The sequence below is a fragment of the Amphiprion ocellaris genome, chromosome 4 (assembly GCF_022539595.1).
Source record: "Amphiprion ocellaris isolate individual 3 ecotype Okinawa chromosome 4, ASM2253959v1, whole genome shotgun sequence".
In the NCBI taxonomy this organism is placed as follows: domain Eukaryota; kingdom Metazoa; phylum Chordata; class Actinopteri; family Pomacentridae; genus Amphiprion; species Amphiprion ocellaris.
Window position 1 is genome coordinate 742,754 of NC_072769.1, and position 22,667 is coordinate 765,420.

The 22,667-nt window shown below is 38.7% G+C and overlaps 2 protein-coding genes across 3 annotated transcripts in view; one reads left to right on the top strand and one right to left on the bottom strand.

The window, feature by feature from the left end:
- The window catches only part of prmt9 (protein arginine methyltransferase 9), a 22,518-nt gene extending 15,700 nt beyond the window's left edge, over positions 1-6,818 (bottom strand). Inside the window, exons 1-7 of the mRNA XM_055010203.1 lie at positions 6,274-6,818; positions 5,286-5,485; positions 4,991-5,139; positions 4,647-4,883; positions 4,312-4,479; positions 4,123-4,225; positions 1,162-1,175 (exon numbers count right to left, since the gene is read on the bottom strand). Coding sequence (XP_054866178.1) covers positions 1,162-1,175; positions 4,123-4,225; positions 4,312-4,479; positions 4,647-4,883; positions 4,991-5,139; positions 5,286-5,483 — 869 coding nt within the window. The 5' untranslated portion in view covers positions 5,484-5,485; positions 6,274-6,818. The remainder of the gene's footprint in view (positions 1-1,161; positions 1,176-4,122; positions 4,226-4,311; positions 4,480-4,646; positions 4,884-4,990; positions 5,140-5,285; positions 5,486-6,273) is intronic.
- Positions 6,819-10,021: 3,203 nt separating this feature from the next.
- arhgap10 (Rho GTPase activating protein 10) overlaps positions 10,022-22,667 on the top strand; it is a 53,317-nt gene continuing 40,671 nt past the window's right edge. The window contains exon 1 of one of the 2 annotated variants that reach the window (XM_023262227.3): positions 10,022-10,636. In XM_023262227.3, the coding sequence (XP_023117995.1) occupies positions 10,483-10,636 (154 nt within the window). In that variant the 5' untranslated portion in view covers positions 10,022-10,482. The remainder of the gene's footprint in view (positions 10,637-22,667) is intronic. The other variant, XM_023262226.3, reaches the window with a different exon arrangement.

The following is a 22,667-nucleotide window of genomic DNA, read 5'->3' on the forward strand; positions in this document are numbered from 1 at the left end:
CCTGTAGCAGAATGATCCCTGAATTCATTCTCGCCCCTCTAAAGTAAAAAAAAAAAAACAACACTTGGCTTTAATGACACAGAGCATTAAATAACTTTATGTCTCTACCACACAGTACTCCGCCAAGGCTGTTCATTCCCCCATATGGTATTGTCAGAATTTTTTTTTTTTTGTAGAAATACAGCATTTGTTTGTTATTTATTGATGATCAGAAATCCCAGCAACATAGAATGTGGCCATTTAATATAAACGTACCCACAAACAAAATGACCTTGCGCAGAGCAGAGGCGTGTGTTATGCATGTGTACGTTATGTACGGATACCGAATTACGTGACCTAAATATGTAGCGGGAGACGGGAATTGATGGGACTCGGAAACATTCCCACTAATCTAATCTAATCAATTGTTCTTTGTATCATTTCCAACAGATAAGTCCTGATAAATCTGCAGAGGTGGAGTTGTAGCAGGATCGCAATCATGTGATCATCAGCAGGCTGCTGACGTAGAGTTCATTTGTAGTCATAGTTACAGTGACACCATGCCAATATCTCGCAATGGTACAGAAATTTTTAACTAATTTGTGGATCCAGACTATAAGTCGCATCACTGCCAAAATCTAATGAAATGGTCCTTGAGTCACTTCTGACCTTCCCTGAAAATTTCATCCAAATCTGTTAGTCTGTTTTTGAGTAATATTGCTAACAGACAGATGGACAGATAAACCAACGCCGATCGTCAAGTAACTAGCAAGTGGACACAGTTACTATACCTACAGGATATCCTCATTTAAAGTTACTGTATGAGCTGAAACGTCACAAATTGCACCCTGATACTTAGACCCAGTTTACCAAAGAGATGTGCACGATGCCAGATGTTTAAAAGGCAACTCCCTGGTGAAAAACATACATTTGCATGTATTATAGGCCAAAACAATCAATTGCTTGATATATAGATGATATTCGACCCAGCGCATTGTGTTACTCTCTATAATATTGGCAGGTCTTGATCTTACTATGCCAAGTGCCCTGACATATGTTGTGATTTGGCACTATATAAATAAAACTGAGGGGCAACCAGACAGCTGAGCGCTTAGGGTGCATACCACATGCATGAAATGCCATGAGCAGTGAGATCCAAATTCGATTCCCAATGGGCCAGACCTTTCCCCTGCTGTCTTTCCCCTCACTTCCTGTCTCTCCCTGCTGCTGCTGTCCACTAAAAGGCAAAATGCCAAAAAAAACTCTTAAGCTGTACTTTGTTACTCTACTTTGCTAAGACTGTTGAACAAAGAACTTGTATGATTCAATTCATTTACTATACAGCTGCTAATTTTAACCACATGTAACAGAAGTCACAGAGAACCAAATCTAGCAAATACGGTGGGTGAAGAGCAACTGTTTGTGTTTTTGTGGTCAAAAAACCCTGTACATAATGACTATGATGTGACCAACCACACAGTTGAAGCACCCACATGCCACTATGCAACACTTCAGGTTGTTTGCACCAAATAATCTCCCTCAGACACCTCAAGATGTTACAGTAAATCTCTGGGTGACGAATTCCAGTGCATAACTAAGTGAACGTTGAAGACACAAGCATACTCTTGCTGCGATCCTGACCTGAGGCGTTTTCTCCGGTCCTGGAGACTGTGGGCCCTTTCAATGTGAAAATTGCTGTTTGTTCTCTCATCAGGGGCTCTCACTACCAGTGATGACCTCAAATAAATGTTGCCACATCCCATGAAGACAACATGGAAGAATATTGAAACTTGGCACACAAGTAGATAATACTTCCATCTCTTACTATCGGAAATTTTATCAACCTAGCCACAATTCAAGATGTCCATCTGCTTGTTTGGAAATTAATTACTTTTTTACCTGTGCCAACTTTGGTTGGCCAGAACTCCCATTTCTACGAACTAACTAACGAACTAACTAATATACATGTTGAAATTTCAGCTAAAAAATAAAGACAAAACATTTTCAGTTGCCAAATATCACACCTACAAAGTTTCAACAGATTCAGAGATAGTCCCGCTACCACCTTCGCTGACTTGACCCGGAATGACCCAAAACACCCCAGCTTGACTGTATTTCTTCAAACAAATCACAATTATTATGGGCAGGCCTAAGCAAAACATGCGGCTTTGGTGTTTCCCTTAAAATAGTGTAGAGTGGAATTGTTGTGTTGAAAAATACATAATCCACATGGGAAAGAACTAGCAGTAGCAGAATCCTATGCAGAATGTGCCATTTTCAGTGTAGTAGGCTGCTAGCACTCAAGTTGTTATTGCTTCACGTAACAAGGCTTATACAATTATAATCTACATCTGGTGAGACTACAGGCTGCTGTGTTCAAATATGTAGAATCTGTATACCTGATATGTACAAAGGGCACAATTGTGTATTATGATTATGCCCATTTTCTCCTCAGGAACCATAAAGTTTATCTTTAGGTCCTCCAAGCCTAGAACCAGAATTGTGACATTTCTAAGGCTTCATTCCTCAAAACTGTGTATGTTTATTTATATTGAATACCAACAAATTTCAGATATCAGATATATTCTAGTGTTTTAATGAACATGTGACTCCTCTAAGTCTAACAGATTACTGATATCAAATTAGGGCTGAAATGATTCCTTCAGTTATTCGAGTAATTTGATTACTAAAAATTCCTCGAGGCAAAATTCTCTGAATGGAGACTTAGCTTAATTCACTACATACTAGACCCCAGGTCACTAACTGGTGGACTTGAGTCTGGACCCAAACTTCATCCTATACGGACCTGGAGATATAATCAATAAATTATAAGGGGATTTTAAATTTGACGGGACGCTTCTATTTTAACCGGCGCAGCTTTTCTAGTGCTTATGGCATTTAGCAGATCAGAGGACTGAACTATGAAGACAGTTTGACATAGTCAGGTTTTCTCTGTGTGAGTTGGCAAAATCTAAAACCTCAGTCAGAGTTAACAGGTATGAAGGTGGTTTTCAACTTTCTTTGTTAACTGAGACTTTCTGCTTCAAACTCACTGACACAAACAGGAGCGTTTAGCATATAACTTGACTAATTTTCTGCACAAAATGAACCGATGGTATTTAGCTGCTTCAGGCAACAGGTTGTTTCAATGGAGAACAATGAGGAACCTAAAAATTTAAGACAGTAAAAAGCTGCTAATGGAAGTTATGCAAGACGGGAACGCTGGTAGAAAATTGTTAAATGTTTGTAATGTATTTATTTTACAGATCAATGCAGCTGATTATTTCTAACTGACAACTGCACAATAAAACTATCAAACTTCACATATTCAAACATGATATTGTACTGAAGTGCATGTAGGTCTAACGCTGTCTCATAAAGAAGGAAATCACTTTAATTTGTGTCCAAACCAAAGAGAAACTAAAGTTACTGATTGAATATTCTCTGTAATAAATACTAATAAACGGATCCGTTTTCTTATTTATGCTATCAGCTGCAGAACCAGTAGTTTTAAAATAAAAACATATTTATGTGATTTCTGCATCAACTAAATACTTGTACGGCTCCCATGGCTTTAGTTTTAGTTGAATACTCCTGTACTACACTATATATGTACAATATACCTGTACTATATTATATATGTACCATACCTCTGTACTGTATTATATATGTACAATACACCGCAGATGTCCACCCGTGTTGCATCAGAACAGTTATTTATGTTGCACAGCGCTCACTTCCGTTTTTAATGCTGTAACACACATGCCATGCGTGGAATCCGATTACTCGATTAATTGCGAGAATAACCGATAGAATGTTCGATTACTAAAATAATCGATAGCTGCAGCCCTATTTCAAATAGTCAAAAATGTATGTTAATATTGGCACTTAAGTCATAAAATGAGGTGAAAACAACTAATTGCAGGTTTAGCAGTTCAGGTGTCAGTGCCCTTGAGCAAGACACTGACATTGAAGCCAAGGCCGGCCATCAGTGTGTTAGTTTGTGTAAACATGTGAACTAGAGGAAAAATCTAAAGTGATCTGTCTGTTAACATAAAAAAAATTTAAAAAAAGAAGTTCCATGTAAGTGCAGCGCATTTACATTTTTTCTGTCCTGTGTTTGTGTTCAATAATTGGAGTTACCTGTGGAGGCAGCAGGAGGTGGTGCCAAGCATGAATAAGACTCTCTATGATGCCCTCTCCAAACAATCCTGCATCTACTGTCTCCGTCACCACCAATGACACTCTAACAAGGAGAAAAAAAAACATTCTATTAAACTAAGAACATTTGTACAATACCCAGAGGGTCAAGGACTTTAGGCATATGTCTACCTCTGCGGAATGTCTTTTGGCACTTCCATATCCAGGGATTTCATATGGAGGATCTTGATGCTTCCATCCATTCCATTAGCAGTCACCACCTCACAGGCCAGTTCATACATCGTCTTCGACAGCTCACAGGCATAGACCTCTGCAGCCCCTGCCTTCTTAGCACACATGCTTAACAGAGAGAAACAGAAAATCAAATATTTTGTAGGCAAAATAATACATCTGGTGCGCACTGTGAGTGTGTTTGTGTTGAGGGCTCGAATTCAAACTTACAAATAAATTACATGCTACAACATAAGAAATTAAAACTTTCCAAATTCTAATGGAAAATATCTCACCCAAGGATTCCAGTGCCAGTACCTATGTCAAGTACAGTGTTGCAGCCGTTTTGAACAGCCTTCTGAATGGCCTGCTGATACTTCCGGTTCCTCCCGTGGTCATTGAGCATAAGGAAATGCCAGCGTTCCACTAGCCAGTTGGCCACGCGGTAGAAGTTCTCTCTGGCCTCGGGAAAGTCTGGCCTCAGCTTCAAGGCTTTGTGGAAATGACCTGCAGCTTCATCTCTAAATCCCATCCTGGATAATAAAAGGAGAACCAAAATATAGTCAAAAACAGTTGTAAGGTGACACAGGTGCTTAGAAACACACATAGAGCATGATAATATTAATGCAAAGGACAATACCTGAACAGGTGTTCGCCCATGCTGTTTAGGATGACCTCATCAGCAGGGTACAGTTCCAGCGCTTGTTCGTAACAATCAAAGAGGTCCTGAATGCGACCCACAGAGTCCAGCTCTTCAGCCCATTTAAACAGAGTGAACCTGAAGGACTCCTGAAAGGGACATGTCATATAATTGAGTTCTTTGGATTCTGCAGCAGTAAAAGTGGACAATTGTACAACAGCTGGTCTATATGTGCACAGTGATTGGCAGCAAATGCACACACACAGGTTTTCAGAAGAGTGTAAACAGAGCACACCTTTGCAAAATCCTTTAACACAGGTGCAAGGTTGAGGACAAGAAGGTAGTGCACAAATGCAGTTCCATAATCCTGGCTGAACAGGCACTGCTGGGCACTTTCCAAGGAACTAGAGACTAGCTCATTCCTGGCAGGGTCCGGTCGGTGTCGCCTTCGGGTTCTCCTGCCGTGCTTCGGCTTTGCGCTGGCATTAGGCATCCCTTCAAAATTAAAGGCACATATGGGAAAGCTTTAAATAATTTGTACAGATTAAAGCCATTTTCAGTGAGGTTGCAGATAAAGTATTGTACTGTATCCAATCAATACAGATTTTCTGCCCAGAAAAAGACAAAAACTGTTCTGTTGCTAAAACTAAAACAATTAGAGTGAGTATGTCTGACCAATTTGGGGAAAACATCTATTTGCGTTTTTTCTAGCAGATACTGCAATTTGATATAAAATGTCATTTTGTAAAATCAAGACGCAGTTGAGTATTAAATGTATAATAGATGTTAACTAATGATGAAGCATTACCACATTAGATACCATCACGATAGCAGGAATTTGTAAAACCATTGGCAGGGCATTTTAAACTCATGGTCAGATACGCTGCATGATGTAAATCCTAAATTGCAGCCCTTCTAATTCTTAAATTGTATTTAAAATGTAAATTTTCATTTGAAATCGATTAAATGTTCAGCTCCCCTCTATTGTATCCCATGAGTATGGAAGCCCATTTCTGCAAATAAAGCACAAAAACTGCTAAACATTTGTGTACTAAAATAAATTAATAATAAAAAACTATTATTGCAAGTCCAACTAGTTTTTAAAATTGTGTGATATCAGGTTAAACTGTGACTTTAAATTTGTGTTTTCATGAAAGGGGGCATATTGTAACATTGGAATATGAGAACAATTATTACAGTAATGTCAACATAAATAGATTATATTACATGAGTTAGCTCATTAGCTCCTTAACATGCATCATTTAAGCTTTTCGTTGACTTACCGTGTATTGTTTTGGATCACAGGCTGCTGTGTGAGGTGGAGGAAGACGAAGACTATCGCTGCTGTGTAATTAAGCGGCGTTAATAATTTGGCAGACACAAAAACATAAACATTTCAGCGACGTCCAGCAGAGCTCTTAGCATCACTGTGGACATTCTTTCTGTTAGCAGAAACCTGGCGTGAGCTAAAACAACAAAAAAAACTGCACTAAATACGAAAGTTTAACCGCATATATTCAAAAAAATAACATAATATGTTAATATTCCTTCTGCAACAGCCAATTCCAGAAGAGCAAATCACATTTGTCGACATGAATCTTTCATCTACCGCTCATCAAGTAACGTGTCCGTGCGCTAAACGGCTCGGTGCGAAACACGTAGCTCACTAGGCATGGTTCCACTAAGGCAGTTGGAGAGACGTTTCAAAAAACAAAAAAAACTTTGAAATTCCGAGCACTACAAATTCACTGCAGGACAAATGTCGAATAGTAGTTTCAGTATTTATCTACACATTTCTCTAAACTGAATGTCACCGCCTCAGATTTGCCTCTAATGGAACCAATGACAGACGAGTGTTGACGTACAATCAAAGAGTACCAAAGATCAAGATATTTGATCTGTGCCACAGATATGTGCAATGCTATTTTTTAGAAGTAGTATATTATAGTTTATTTTTATAATTCACTCCTTTCTATTCTGCTGTAACACTGTGAATTTCCCCCACAATGGGATTAATAGTGTTATCTGTTTTTAATGCCTTTTTATTGGCATTTTGCCTTTTTGGGAACTATAGATAAGCTACAAATACAGACAATATGGGTATAAAAGGGGAATATGATATGCAACAAAGCCCTCTGGCCTAGAGCTAAACTGTGAAAGCTATAACTGTGTACAAAGCACCTGGTGTTGTCTTGTTCCCACCTGAACTGTGCTTGATGGCACTCATGTTCATTCAGCTGTGGAGCCTTAGAGGAGTTCCCTTGTAATGCAGATTACAGTCTTTGATTAACGGTATTGTCCTGCCTTGTGTGAGTCAGCGTGGGTACCTGCTGTCAGTAAACATGGCCTGGCAGTGGTGTGGATTATGTCAGACCCTTCTTGCTTTTTGCTTTGTGTTGATGCTGGTGACTTGTTCTCAGGAAGAAGATTGTTATAATTATACAGTTTACCATTTCCTGTTTGAGTCTTGTGCAGTGTTAGTTCTTGGTAAACTAGAATCTGGCACAACTCTGCAGCCAGGAATTCACTTTAGATTGCCCCTTGGAGACCTTCTGCCTCTCTACTGCACAGTAGCTCCCTTGTCTTGCTGCAAACCTTTTCATGGCAATCAGCAGGGCCCTGGTTATTTCTAGTGCCTCGTTTGTACAATCTCACATACATTATAGTTTGTGTATAAATTTGTTTGTCATCTTCTTCCATATTGCAAATCATACTGTATTCATACCTTTGTGTATTCTGTAAATAACTTGCTTTCCAGGGTTTTCTTCACCGTTTCGCTTACACCAGTTTGTGCCTTTTAATGAGTGTTTAATGTAAAAAGAGGAGACACATGTTGATGTTTGTGCACATTTTTTGGTTGCATTGTTTTATGTTTCCTGTGGGGTTTTCTTTTTTCTTGTAAAAACAAATTTACTGGGTAAAAGTAGCTTTACTGCAGATTTTGTGGCAATTCTGTCAAGATGGCATGTTAAAATATCAAATATGTTTAAAAAGAATGACATAATTCTAGAAACGGTGGGAATGAAGTTAACACAACTTATCTATCAGATGTTTGAGTAATTTTTATTTTCTGCCATTTTTACTGTTCAACTTAACCACATTTCAGAAAGAACTAATGTGCTTTATATTCCACTATATTTGCATGAAAGCTATCCCAGTTACTGTTAATTGAAATTTTAAATCAAAAAACCTGTGATGAGTTCATGAAGTACAATGCCAAACTTCAGAATAAACAATAACAGCATCATAAATAGAACTATTGGCAATTTCATCAGAAATATATATACATATTCCTGCATCACTAGTAAAAAACCACAAATAGATAATAATTTAGCTCCTTTGTTTTGTTTTGGCACATTATGAAATTTTACTTCTCAAAATAAATGGTAAAAACTATACTTAGACTTCTCTCACCCCCATCATGAGGTGTAAGTTAAAGCTTTGTTCTATGTTTCACTATTTATTCTTGATGTCGAGAATATTTCTTTTACTAACATTTTTTGGTTAGATTCTGATTTTATAGTGACGTTGCAGTTGCTGCTGCACTAGAAACAATATTTACTTATAGATAGATACAGTCTGACCTCAGCAGGAAGGAAGGACCTGCAGTATCTCTCCTTTAGACACTGCAGGTGAAGCAGTCTGTCACTGAAGGAGCTTCCAGTGATGATACTATTTCCTGCAGGGGGTGGGAGGTGTCCTCCATGATAGACAACAGCTTTGTCATCATCCTCCTGTCTCCCACCACCTCCACAGGATCCAGGGTTTAGTCCAGGACAGAGCTGGCTTTCTTTACCAGTTTGTTGAGTCTCTTCCTGTCTGTAGCCGTGATGCTGCTGCTCCAGCAGACCACTCCATACATGATGGCTGATGCTACCACAGAGTCATAGAAGGTCCTCAGAAGTTCTCCCTGCACCCTGAAGGACCTCAGTTTCCTGAGTAGGTGGAGTCTGCTCTGACCTTTCTATAGAGTGCGTTGGTGTTCACAGTCCCGTCCAGTTTATTGGTCAAATGAACACCCAGGTACCTGTAAGAGTCCACAATCTTAATGTCCGTTCCCTGGATGTTCACTGGTGAAGGAGAGGTGTGTCTGTTCCTGTTAAAATTTTGAGTATTAATACGTTCCAATTCTGTTTTAAGTGTACTCTTTTTATAATAACCAGACCTGACCAGTATATGTACATACTTCTTTCCATTTACTGTGACTTATTTTCAACGTTTGATGGAGAAAACTTTATAGTGTGTTAATGTTGCTTTTATGTAGAAAAAGTAGCTTTTCTGTAGAAAATGCCACCTATAAATCTGTTCAAACCACTGATTTTATGTTCTCTTGGGTTGTCTTTGTCTTATATTAAAATTAGTTAGATGATCTGAAACATTTAAGTGTGACAAATATGCAAAAATTGAACATATCTGTACTACTTTTTCACAGCACTTGACATTTTTTTGACCTGCTGCAGAACATAATCCTTGTAATAATATTTTTTTTGCTGGTTTTCATGAGTTATCTTTGTCTTATATTAAATTTAGTTTGATGATCTGGAACATTTAAGTGTGATAAATATGCAAAAATAGAACATATCTGTAATACTTGTTCACAACACTTTACATTTTTTGACCTGCTGCATAATAAAATCCTTGTAAAAACAAATTTACTAGGAGAAGTAGCTTCAAACAGCTGAGCCATTCTCAGCTAAAATTCTGCAATATTCTTTGCTTTATATATTATTTTCTAGATATGGAAATATCTATCTATCTATTTTTCTACAGTTATTTTATTATTCTCTTTTCCTTATTCCTAGGGTGACACCAACAGCCGAAACCAAATTCCTTGTATGTTGTGTACATACTTGGCAATTAAAGCTGATTCTCTGTAGAAAATGCCAAGTCTGTTCACTAACCATAGATTTTGTGTTTTCTTGGGTTAACTTTGTCTTGTATTAGAATTATTGTGATGATCTGAAACATTTCTGCTGCATAACACCAGCGGTCAGCGGCGCGGCGGAGTGATACGTGACTGCACCATCTTGCTGCTCTGAACGGTCTTTGGCAGAAGTTTGCTACACGCACACAGATGTCAGCGGAGTTTCTCAATCTGTCACTTTGCTCGTTTGATGGAGGAAGGAGAGAAGGAAAAAAACTGGACACCGTGACTCTGACAACTCCCGCGAACCGCCTTCCCATGACTACTTCACCCGACGGCGTCCCGTCGTCACCTTTTAGCCGCCCTACCTGCTAGCTCGTCCCGGGTTTGGCTTGACAGCCGCGGAGCAACACCCATGATCCCGTGTCAGAAGTTCCCGAGCTAACGGCGCTAGCTTCTGCTGCTGCTAGCTATGTTTTCTCAGCTCGACTTAAAACCTCCAGCAACAAAAGCAGCAATTTGACAGTGTTTCTTTTTGTCTTTTAAGCTACCAAACTAAGTGCCTTTTTTTGTTGTTGAGGGGGACAAGTTTGTCGTTGCTAAACACGAAGCTATCAATCTGTCAGACATGGGACTACACCCGCTGGAATTCAGTGAATGCTATCTGGACAGCCCCAGCTTCAGGGAGAAAATCAAGGCACACGAAGCAGAGCTGGACAAAACCAACAGGTTCATCAAAGAGTTGTACAAAGATGGGAAGAACCTCATCAATGCGACAAAGCGTGAGTTTCATATCTTACTAATAAAGTTTTGAAAAAGTGTGCTCAGTCATAAAAGTCATGCACTTCTTCCTGGGTTTTTACTGCTGTCATTATGTTATGTTACGATTCACAGTTTGCAGATAATATGAGACATGATCAAAACTTTTTCATTAGTTTCAGTACTACTTTCTATTTTATTGTTTTTTTAACTGTGTGTGTGGTTTCTCTTTTCCTTTATGATACTGTAGCATGTTTGAAATACATGAAATGACAACTTGGTCCACCTGAAACAATGAGGCAGACATGTTTTTTTTAATAACCTCTTGCATTAGTTGCTCACAGTCACACACCTCAGTTGGGTGAAATGATTAGATTGCTATCTCCTTGAACTCTAATCTTGTGGGCTGGGCTCTGTAAGGTGCCAGAGCTTAGAGCCAGACTTCAGCTCAGTCTAATCTCACATGGACTGCTGTCAGTATGACTCGTTGGAGAAGTCTATTGTGTTTTTATCCATTTTTGTGCTAAATCAAGATGCCAAGAAAGGTTTTTCAGCACTTTAACTATACTTTTTCAGCTGAGATGGCAAATATATTTTAGTCCTCTTTCTTTGCAGAAGCTATAATTTCCTATACAGTAGTAGCACAGTTGTTGAATACTGCAAGATTCAGCCACGTCCCTGCAGAGGTGCTCCGGTTCTTAACTCAAAAATCAACTTTTTTCCTCTTTGAAACCATCACACAGACCTACACTACAGGCCAAAAGTTTGGAAGCAGGTCAGATTTGTACAGAAAAAAACAATCACAGCTTCACTGGTGTACTTTGCAACAAAATAAACATGATTATTATATAAAGAGTCCCTCATCAGAATGCATTTTTACTATAATGATTAGGTATTTGTATCTGTACTCTTGTTTCTTTACTCAGCTCTTTCTTTTTAGCCATGTCTGCGACAGTTACAGAGATACGGACATGGTTAGTTGAGTTTTATTGGGGTTTTGTATGCAAACTCTCAAAAGCCAAATAGCTAAACTGAATAAAGCAAACTGTGATTTGTTTTGTCTTTTTTTTTTAAACTTTTGCACTGAAATTGTGACTCTTGCAAAGGTAAACTGAGGAAAATGGTTCATATCAATGAAAGCAAAGTCTGATCATGCTGTAAATACATCCCCAAAATCCATTGAATTCATATTGGTTTTTATTATTTTTTTTACCTTTTTAAGAAAGACATTGTTAACAGAAACTTGCTTCCAAACATTTGGCCTGTAGAGTACTTCATTGAGTTTTCTGTCTCAGGTGTGTTGTTCATTTTGCCTGAAGGACAACTGGAATTCTTGAAGGCACAGATTCAGCAAGGTGTTGTTAATCTTCCATGAGGATCTCTGTTCATGCCTGCTGCATAGTTTAAAGGGGTTTGAGTCTTTTTAGGGTTACTATTTTAATTCACTGTCATGTCATGAGGATTCGATGACATGATTGTGAGTAAAAGTAAGTTTTAAGAGTTTCTGGATGTATCCACGCATGCTACAGCTCCATCCTGAAGTTGTATTTTTAGTTTAGCTTGACCTCTAAAGGCATCGCTATAAACATTGCATAGTATTAACTTGACGCTGGGTTGAAAGGTCATGAAGGCGTTTGCATAGTTAGCAATATGTAGGTTAGTTATGTGTGCGATACGTGCATCGTGTCTCAGGAAAACTGCCTCCAAGAGTCATTTTTCTACTTATCATTCATCTCCTTCTGCAGATTCAGTCTTGCTTTTACTGCAGCTAGCATGGTAAAAAGTCAGCTTGGCCTGATGCAGCTGTACCTCCCTCTGCTTCATACTTTTCTTCAATACTTTACATTACTAACATTCTCCTCTGACGTCGCTCATTATGGTAAAGAAAAATTTAAATTAAATCCCTCCTAAACTGGAGCTTTATCACATGCCACGTGAACTTCAGGTCTATTAATTTGGTAAAAAATGTTCTGAGAACAGTTGGGTTTGTTTGCACCTTTTATCGAACACATCTGTGCTTGAACATGATCTTTTTGTTTTCTGATTGTTTCATTTACGTGCTGTGACTTCTTATAGGAGGGTTACATTTCACTTTCTCCCACCTTTTTTTTTTTTTTAAGCCATGCAGTCTTACAATGTGCAAAAAACCCCTCCTATTGCCAATATTTTGACTGACTGTAGCATGTCATGATTGTAGTGGAACTGGTATATTTTGATTTTCTTGCTGTGCTTTTTGCTGCGATCTGCACAAAACCAGCATGTTCACTTATATCTGGAGAATGTGACTTGTAGGCCGAGACATTTTGGCACATAATGGCATGTTGTGACACATTAAACCGTTATCAAAAAAATTGCACCTCCTGGAATGTCAATAGTGCACTTGGCCATATTGTGTTTTTGCTGATATCTCTAGTAATTGTTCAGCTCCTCTCCTGATAGTGTTATGGTGAACTCTGGTATTCAGTCACTGGCAAATGAGGTGATACTGATGGATCGCTATGTTGGTGGAAACTGATGCACAGTATCACGTTTCAGGAGAACATGCCATGTCTTGTGTTTCATGCCTTGTGGGACTGCAGCTAAACTGCGTACCACCTTCTTTGCTGTTGATTCAAAGTGTTGTCCAACGTACTTACCATATATCAGATGTCGAGTGTGCTAACTCTCATTAGGTCTGTGTTAGCGTATGAGAATATGACGAGGAATAGGAAACCCTGGTCATGGCCTCCCACTGGGACTATTGCAGAATCAGTTGACGTTTCAGGAAGGAACTGGTGGTCATGTTTCTATGTGCTGACATTAATGAAGTTCTCTCACTCCATTTCACTTAGTCTGTGCTGATGGATGTCATTTTAAATTATATTTGACATTGTTTGATGATTTTATTCGTGATGCATTTCCACTCCTTGCTAACAACAATAGCATAAATAATTTAAAGCCAACAGCTACAGCAGATAGTCATAAAGGAATACTGCCCATGGCTTTTTTCTTTTAGTTGTAATCTAAACTATAAGCAGCACTCCTTACTGCGATATTTAATTTGAAGCAAGGTTAATTAAGTTGACTTCTCTGAGTATCTTTCTTTATATTAAGTCTATGTTAAATGTAAAGCTGAGAAATTTCTTCCAAGCCCCGTTGTAGAACTGCTTTCAGGACTGTTTTTAGAGGAAAGTACCTGTGAGCACTCTAGGGTGGGCACTTTCTTCTCCCCTGAAAAACGTACCTACCCCGCACCCAAATATCTGCTTTGAGGTACAAATCTTCTTGTCGAGTAGCAGTCTTCTCCTCTCTATTATTCCCATCTTCAATATAAAATTTATCAAACAGACTAACAAAACACACAACCATTGTCTAATTTCCTATGTGGTCATAGAGCTGCCGTTGCGTCCAGTAACTGTTATTTGTCGCTGCCGAAGTTCTGACATCGCAATGGAAACAGAAAGGCTGTTCCTGTAAATGTTCAGGCCTTCTCATATGTGTCCTGAGTCTCCTGCAAGAAACGCAGTCTACGAATGGCATCAATTTTAATAATTACTCAGCTGTTTTTTAAGAAAACAAAGCCCTAAGTTTGCTTGTGGTTTTGTCTCAAATTTTAAGGAATCCTGCTTTTCTTAGATAATAATCAACCTTAAATCTTTTAATTTTTCTTGAAGAAGATCTTTGGCTCTTGGGAACTTGTGACCAAACTAATGTGATTGACAAACTGTTTGGTAGATTAATTAATGAGGAAAATTTTTAGTTACTTACATATAATCATCCCATGTGTTGTCCCGGCAGCACAAATAGAAAAAGAAAAAATGAAATCTTGCACCAGGTTGCAATTTAACCTCATGACTGATACTGCTTCCTTCAATTTCAGGACTATCAGCCTGATAATTTGGTCTAATGTGGGATGGCTTAGTAGGGATTGTAGTCTAGACATAATCTTCGACAAATAATCCCATTCTTAGGCCAGGATTTTACCACCGTGTTCTGAGACTTTATCTAAGCATCGAGGTGTTGTAAAGTTCACAGTAGTTTTCGTTATAGCTGTGCAAGCCATAAAGTTGTTAATTTACGCTGTCAGGGTGGAGCTCAGCCCCAGTCTAACTCCTGCTACACGGCATTAGTATGATAATCCTGTCTCATGAGAATGTGACCCTGTGTGTGGTTTTCCTCTTTGTGGAGATCATACAAAAACACCAGCAGTTTTCTCCTTATGAATCTGCTTGTTTGTGGTTTGCTGCTTTGAAGTCGAGTGCTTGATGGACTTGTGTGTTGTGATGGTTGTTTTTGATGAGAGGAGTTGATTTGGGGAGGCTAAGCCGTGTAATCCTCTGGACATGACGGTCACTATCAGCTCCACTCAGCAGCATTGGAAAAATGGTTTATTTAGCACTCTGTAGTAAACTCTTTCTTCACCTTTTAGTAAATACTGCACAGATTCTAGGGTTGCACGATAAAATGTTTTACTTTAGGTCTGACCTCAGGGCGACCTTGTTGTATGGGCAGGCCGGAGTGCTCTCCTTTCTCAGCCTGTCACTGACTCCCTCTGCTACTACAGCTGGGAGGATGTCCCACTACGGAAAGTCCTTGGTTCTGAGAGGAAACTTTGGAGCGGGGCCCTGGGCCGGAGAGCCATGACATGACATGACATGACATGACATGGAAGTGCCCACTAGTGGAGCAACATGCAGATGTGCTTCTGTTTCAGAGGGTTTCCTCCACAGGAACTGTGTCCTGTCTATACCTTCTCAACTACACCTCCCTGTTGTCTTTAGCAAACACACTCCTTTTCTCTTTTGCTCATCCTGAAAGTTTAAATTTTCTGTTTCTGAAGAGCTTGTGTGCATTCTTGTCGCTTCCCATCTGTCATCCTTATTGGTTTTCTAATGCTTCTTGCATGTTCTGTTATTGCTGCAATAATCAGAAACATTAGGTTAGGCAGAGTTGAGGTGGGGTCATTTCCACAGCTGGACTTCCTCTGGTAAATTGGCTCAGGAAGCAACTAGAAAAAAAATAGGGTTTGTGTGTGTTTTATTTGTTCAGTTTTGATTCTACTTTGACAACACAGCCATGCGAAGGTCTCTTTCTCTTTGGAAGACAGGTTTAAGAGTAGCCTGCCATGGTGTGCTTTGGCTCACTGCTGCTCTTTGTAATCACATTACTGATTCTGCCAAAGAGCCACATCACAATCTTTCATTAAAATCGCATTAGCACAAGACGTGAAGTCATGTGGGAGGAACGCTTTTTTCTCTCACTCCACAAAGAGGCTTACTTTAAAAGTGTATTACACGGCACGACGTTTTTAAGGGACCTTTCGCTGCATCATGAATTGCCACATTTTGGATATGTACTGAAACAATATCCAGATAGTGTAATATATCTGCAGTCAGCCACATGGTGATTATTGACAGGATGCTGTCCAGAGTAGCCTCACCCTCCAGACTTGTTTTGAGTATCAGGAAGTCATGAATGAAGTAATGCATGTTTTGTGGGCAGGGAGCTGGGGGGGAGGGACATGGTGGGAGGGGATGGGTGGGCCGGCTCTGTCCAGGGCAAAGGTGGGAGGCAAGTAGAGCAGGGATTCAGCCTGGAAAAGATGGGAGAATGGAACAGGAAGGACTGTGGAAAGGCACAATGTGTAAACGCTGCGGGTTTGGACCAGGCAAGTTCTGACCTAAGTGGCACATCTGATGAGACTGTAGAAATCATAACAAACAACCCTCCAACAGATGCCAATAAATACACTGTGGACTTCTTCAGCAGCTGACCTTTGACATATAACTTACATTTTATGGTTTGTTTTTGGGGAAAAAAAAACCTTTGCTGCTGTGGCCAGAACATGCAATGTTAAGTTTCCTGCTTTAACTCATACATTGCAGGAAAAACAGCATCATGCAATTGATGATAACTGTGTTACGTACGCACACTTTGCATTTTCATACCAAATAATGCTGCTAGTGATGCCGGGTCAGTGTCTGCAGTCCGATTGCGTTAAGTCACAGTATTCCAAACACTAAATGTGACTACATACAGTAAATTGTTCAAGTATATCAACAGAAAGTGAAAGGATGAGGAGGTTTTCTTAGCAAAATATCAAACGTTGCTGGTCTTAATGGGTTCAAGCTTGCTTCCCCTCTTTGTTTCATGGTCATTGAGTTTTTGGGCTGCTGTTCAGGTGAAAGTATTTTCAAAATAGTGTTTTGGATACTGTGATTATCTAAAAATAACATTGACAGATTTTTAAATAATTGAATAGATTCTTCAATATTTGTGGGATGCATGATATTTAAATTTTTGTGGATATCTGATAGGCTGATAATTTTTTGGGCTAAATGCTGATGCTGTTATACAGACATATTTTTTTCACCTAAATGCAGAGAACAGCAAGTCTCTAATGAAGTGGAGTTAACGTTTTAGTTATCCTATTCTTACCGGAAGCAGAAGTAAATTGCAGTATTTTCCAAATGTACACAATCACAGGGCAAAATAAGGGAACTACTGCAACCTCAGTGTAAAACCTGCCATTTATTTTTGTATAACATTTTCAATCAAATAGACAGCAGATAATGATAACTTATCGATATCATAGTGCATCCATAATCGTTACAGTAATTGTGTGCATTTTGAATGTACGTTAGATTTATCTGGTACTTTAGAAGAACTGCCTTGATTAGTGGACTGATTGAACAATGGATGGTTGTCAACAACTATTTTAATAATTGTTTCATAACTTTCTTTTTGCACAAAATGCTAACATGCTGATTTCACTTCTCATGTGTGAATGAGACACTGAAGATATCACCTTGGAATGTGGGAAATTTTTATGAGTGTTTTGACTATTTTTTTTTTTTACACTTTATACGCAAAATAGTTAAATAATAATGACAGTAATACTTGGAAGATCGGTATTCACGACTGTTTCACAATAATCTTGATTTAAGGTGCTCTTAAACCTAAAAGCTAGGAAGTACACATCTGAGTTGAATTCAAATCATTTTGTGAGCTTTGTTTTGTATTTGCACCTTGTTCTTTGATCTGTGATGCTCCTCAGTAACTACAGTCCTGTGATTCAGTCACTTTCCGATTGTGTTGTCTTTGTTTTTCTTCCCTCCTCTTCTAAACAAGGGCACAAATGTTTATGTCAGAAAGCTGGGTATTTTTTTTTTTCATTTTTCCTGTTATAGAACAACTTTTTTCCTGAAATATCAGATAGATGTAAGGTGGGGTCTGTATGACTCATTCTGTGAAGGCAGTAGGCTGGGGTCGCTGGTGTTCTGCAGAGAAACTAGCCAAGTTTGACATTTCCCAGGTTTGCTCTGAAATGCCTTGCTTTAAAAGGCAAAAAGCAGGCGAAGCGTTTGCCTTGGACTCTCATGTGCCCTGGCGTGTGTGGTATTTCTATCTTGTGATAGTTGTTTCCTCCAGGACAGCAGCTATCATTTCAATCTGTTATGCAGGCCTCTCATCTGACACTTTGTTTATTGCTCCACTGATTGTATCCAGTTGATCTATGCTGTTGAAACTTCAATTGACACGACACAGGTACACACAATGCCGTGGCTCTGTTTTCCTTCTCTGAATGTTGCCTCATGCCGACTATCACTGGAGCTTCATGTAACCGGATAACATTCATTCTTCTTGTTTTATGTAATGAAGTCCACAGCTTGGCCTCATATAGTCTCATTTTAACTGTCCACTCTACAGTGAGTCAAACATGCATCTTGTGTAATCAGATTGCTGGATGGATGTGATTTGTGCACTGTGCTCACATATGGCTCTAATAAAGAGCTTGCAAACCTATCCATTGACATCACTGTTCTTGGAGTACACAGTAATTATCCACAGTGATGTGAGCTTTGTTCCTGCTTTTGCTGAGGGAAGGATATGTTTAATGTACTAGTAAACTGCATAAGACCCAAATTTGTTTTAGCTGGTGTATCTCCCTAACAGGACTTCAGCACGTCAAAAAAACAGAAGATGTAAATTATGAAAGACAGAAACGTCAGCAACTCAATCCTAAGTGAATCTCTGTGCGCACAAACCAGCAAATCTAATAAATCCCCTCAGAAATATGCACACTGACTATGTTCTGCAATATAACAGTAAAATATACAGAATGCTTAGCTTCTTCTTCTTCTTTTTTTTTTTTTACCGTACAGTGACACTGGATACTGGATACAGGCTTATGTCAAACAATATACTGTGTTGAGGCTTTGTTCAGGTGTGTCAAGGTTCAGTGTAGTGTTGTCAAAACATGTTTTTACTATGTGGGGGACCAGTTGAACTTTCCACTCAACATTCATGGGTGTTTTTGGGATTGTTTGATCGTTTCTGCAGATGACTGACAATGGCTCTGTAAGGGTTTGCCGATTGCCTGTCAGGTTAATCATTCAATTCTCGCTGTAACGATGAAGCTTGTTTGGGAGCTATTCATGCATCTACTGCTACAAATGATGACAAAAACAACACATGATCACTTTCCTTTTATTTACAACACAAACTGTAGCTTGAAGCTTCGTTCTCACCTGGCATGCAGGTGGAAAATATGCACAAGTAAAGAAAAATATTGACAGTGCTGAAGCAAAACAAAAGCAACCATAAACGGCCAAGCAGTAGATGAACAATGCGAGATTGAAATAAAACAATATTCAGCCTCTTAAAGTGCTGTCCTTTAAAAGGTGATCAAGGATTTAATAGACAGGCCTGCATTTCACCGGCTTCAAAGCATCGAAGCTCTTACTACAGGAAGCGTGGTTATTCAAGCCTGGATCGCTAAAGGGCGAAGACTATAGTTACAGCAATTAAAGAAAATGATAGATCTTTAAAATGAAGTCGGTACGACGGGTTATAGTCACGGAAAATAGCAAGAGGACGAGGATGAAGCCTTGGGGAAAGCAGCAGTAGAGAGGCACTTAGAGAAACAGCAACAATTTCAGCAAAAATGCTCCTTATTATCTAACTTTTGGCGCCTCCCATAGTGAGGTACTTTACTCAGTTTTCAAATAGAGGAAGTCACCCTGGTAACCAAATGTTTGGGAGTAAAACATAATCGCTCATCCCAATCCTAGAGTGCTGTAATTGAAAGAATCCCTTGTAAATTATCTCATGTTGTAATTTGCGAATGAGGTCAATTTGATGTTATTTGAATGTTCTGGTAGTCACCTGTCATAATGAAGCTTTTTATGATGATAAATCTGTGACTTGCTTGATAAACGGTTCATTAAAATAGACACTTCGTTGGTAGAAATCACAAAACGAGCAAAACTCTGATCTCTACAGCGATCATGTGAAAGTACATTCTCTCAGTGAATAGTGAGACAGTGACTCATTGTTGGTGTATTATGTTAAATTCTCAACACAACACTCAAGGGTTTCTCACTTTTTATTACACCGTGTTGGACGAGGGTTCAATAAAAACATGCAATGGTGAACTACAGGGCAGCAACTAATAATTCTTTTTATTAATAATTTTTCTCGTGAATTTTCTCAGTTAATGTTTATTCAATAATGTACCAAAGCTGATGAAAAAATCATAAGAAAATAGACACGAATAGAGCTTTATTGCCATTTGCACAGGTACATTACAGTTCAGGTACATTGGAATTCGTTGTGGATTTTCTCAAGTCAACTTTATATGCAAAGATAAATAAAATAATGAAAAGGGTAAGAGCAGCAGCAATAAAAAATAGAAATGCTAATATACATTATTAAAATAAAATAGGTACACATTATAAAAAATAGATTCCCTGAGAAGTAAATTGCACATATTTTGTGGTGTATAGATGTTAAATTGCACTTGTTGGTTGAGAACAGAAGTGAAATCTGCCTTTAAATTGATAATTTTGTTTGAGTCCAAATCCCAGCGATGTTCAGTTTGCAGCGATACGTGAAGCAACTGTTGTGACATTTTAGAAACTATAATTACAAAAAAATATATTTGAAACTACTCATTTATTATTAATTACTTTTGATTGACCAACTGATCGGTTATAGTGGAATATGCTAATGGCTGCACTGCACTCAGCTCCACAGGGCCCTTCTCCTCTTAGTGGACTTCTAAAATTATTTGCCCTTTGTTATCAGTTTGTTAGAGTACATGCAAACATAGGACTGTTTGTGTTGCCTCCAGTTGTTCCACCTACTGCAAATTAAGGCCTACAGCAGACTGACAAGAGTCACCTTTTATGGACTTGCACACCCTGAGCTGGATTCTTGCTGTCTGTGTGCTTTAGATTCCTCCTAGATTCACTGTCACATCAAAGAAAATTGCTATGTTCAGCATGTACATGTTTGCTCCCAAAATATTGACCTGACAGGCTTATATTTGCCATACTTTTATTTTGAAAATAATGCAGCGAAGCCCATACTTAAACCCTCCCACATAACATTTATCAGGCTGTGTTTACTTCAGTTAGAAGTCACCTCTGTGGCAGACACTTGTTGTGCAAAAAGGGAAAAGATTTCAGTGCACTAGTAGTATTTAAAGAATATGAGCTCCAAAATGATTTCGTGTGGCTGACACAAGTTTATAACATTATTTTTATAGTCTAAATTATTGTCTAATAAACTTGTATCATTATTGTTTGACAGTAGTAATAAGGCATCCTGAATGTGCCTCCCTCCTGTTCTCTCTGACTTCTCTAGAGCACCATCTTTAAAGAGGCGTCTGAGTCAGAGGATTTGACACTCTACTGCTACTGTTTGTTAGCGTCTCTTAATGATGCTTGTACAGGGCCATATTTTGTTTCTCATGTTTAAGAGGTATTTGAAAAAGGGACCCTGTCCAGTTGTAACTAATGATCTAAAGCTTGCCTGTGCAGTGTCTTGCCGTAGTTCATGAGCTAAGCAAGGAGCTATTATTAGTCATAAACAAGTCATGAATCCTCATGTTTTTATTACTGCCATTAGAATATAATTAGCTAAATTCCTGTGCATGGATAAGGTATTCATGTGCTTGCTTTTAATGCGCTTGTGTACATCTTATATAGTTTTCTTTTGGTGTTTATGCTTCCTTAAGATCAACGCTTACCTCACCCACAAGAAAATACAACATTTCCTGCTGTATGCAAGTGCTATATGAAGACCCACTTAAAGAAAAAACAATTGTGCATACTGCAATGCACGTCCTATGCAGACTGTGCCATTGTCTGGAACAGCTTCTCAGCTTCCTGTAGGGCATGACAAATCGGCCAGAGTCAGCCACAGGTGTTTTGTTTTGATATGTCTTTGTGTGCTTTGTGATTGTACAGGTTGGACACTGGGCTAAAGAGTGACCAGCAGCGTGTTTGAGACTTGTTTGAAAGAGACGACCGAGGCAGAAGCTTTGCCCTTTGTGCCAGGCTCTGGCAGACCTTGTCCAACACATCTCACATGTTTGGGCTTTTGGCCCGACTGTAGATGTAATCCATAGCATGTGTACACAGACTGCTTAGAGAGCCTGGAGAGCGTAGGCAACCGGGTCGCCATGGAAAGAAATGAACAAGAAATAGGAAGACAGCTCAAATAAACAAATTTAAAAAACAGCATTTTTTTTCGGATTGTTGTTTAGACATTTCATTACAGTCAGAGCAAGATAAGTCGAGGTTAACATTCAGAAGCACCATGTACTAAAAAGACTAACAGAAACATGCTTGGATAGGCGTTAACTGATTGATTCGGTTGCCAGGATACTTTTTGTTAGACTTTTTTTGTTTTGAAATCAGCCAAATGTCAGAGTAGTTTTACAACAGCATGATGGTATTTTCAGCAGATATGTGTGTGTGTGTGTGTTTCTTGAGGTTTGCTGGTGATTAATGAGAGATTTATGCTGCTTTTTAGGGTAAATTTGGGTAGATTTAGTCATAGTATTTTTGCAATACTGTTGAATTTCTGTAATGTTGTTTCCGGTGATATAAATGTTTATTTATTCCATTTAAATTGCGCACTACTCTGGTAATACTAAATAATTTGTGGTTGGTGGAAATTAAAAACTTAATTTTAATAAAAGCCCAAGCAAATCAATTTTGGTTGCTAATGTATTGGTAAAGGTTTTTATTGTGCCAGTCTCTGTGAATCCAATCATCATTCTTT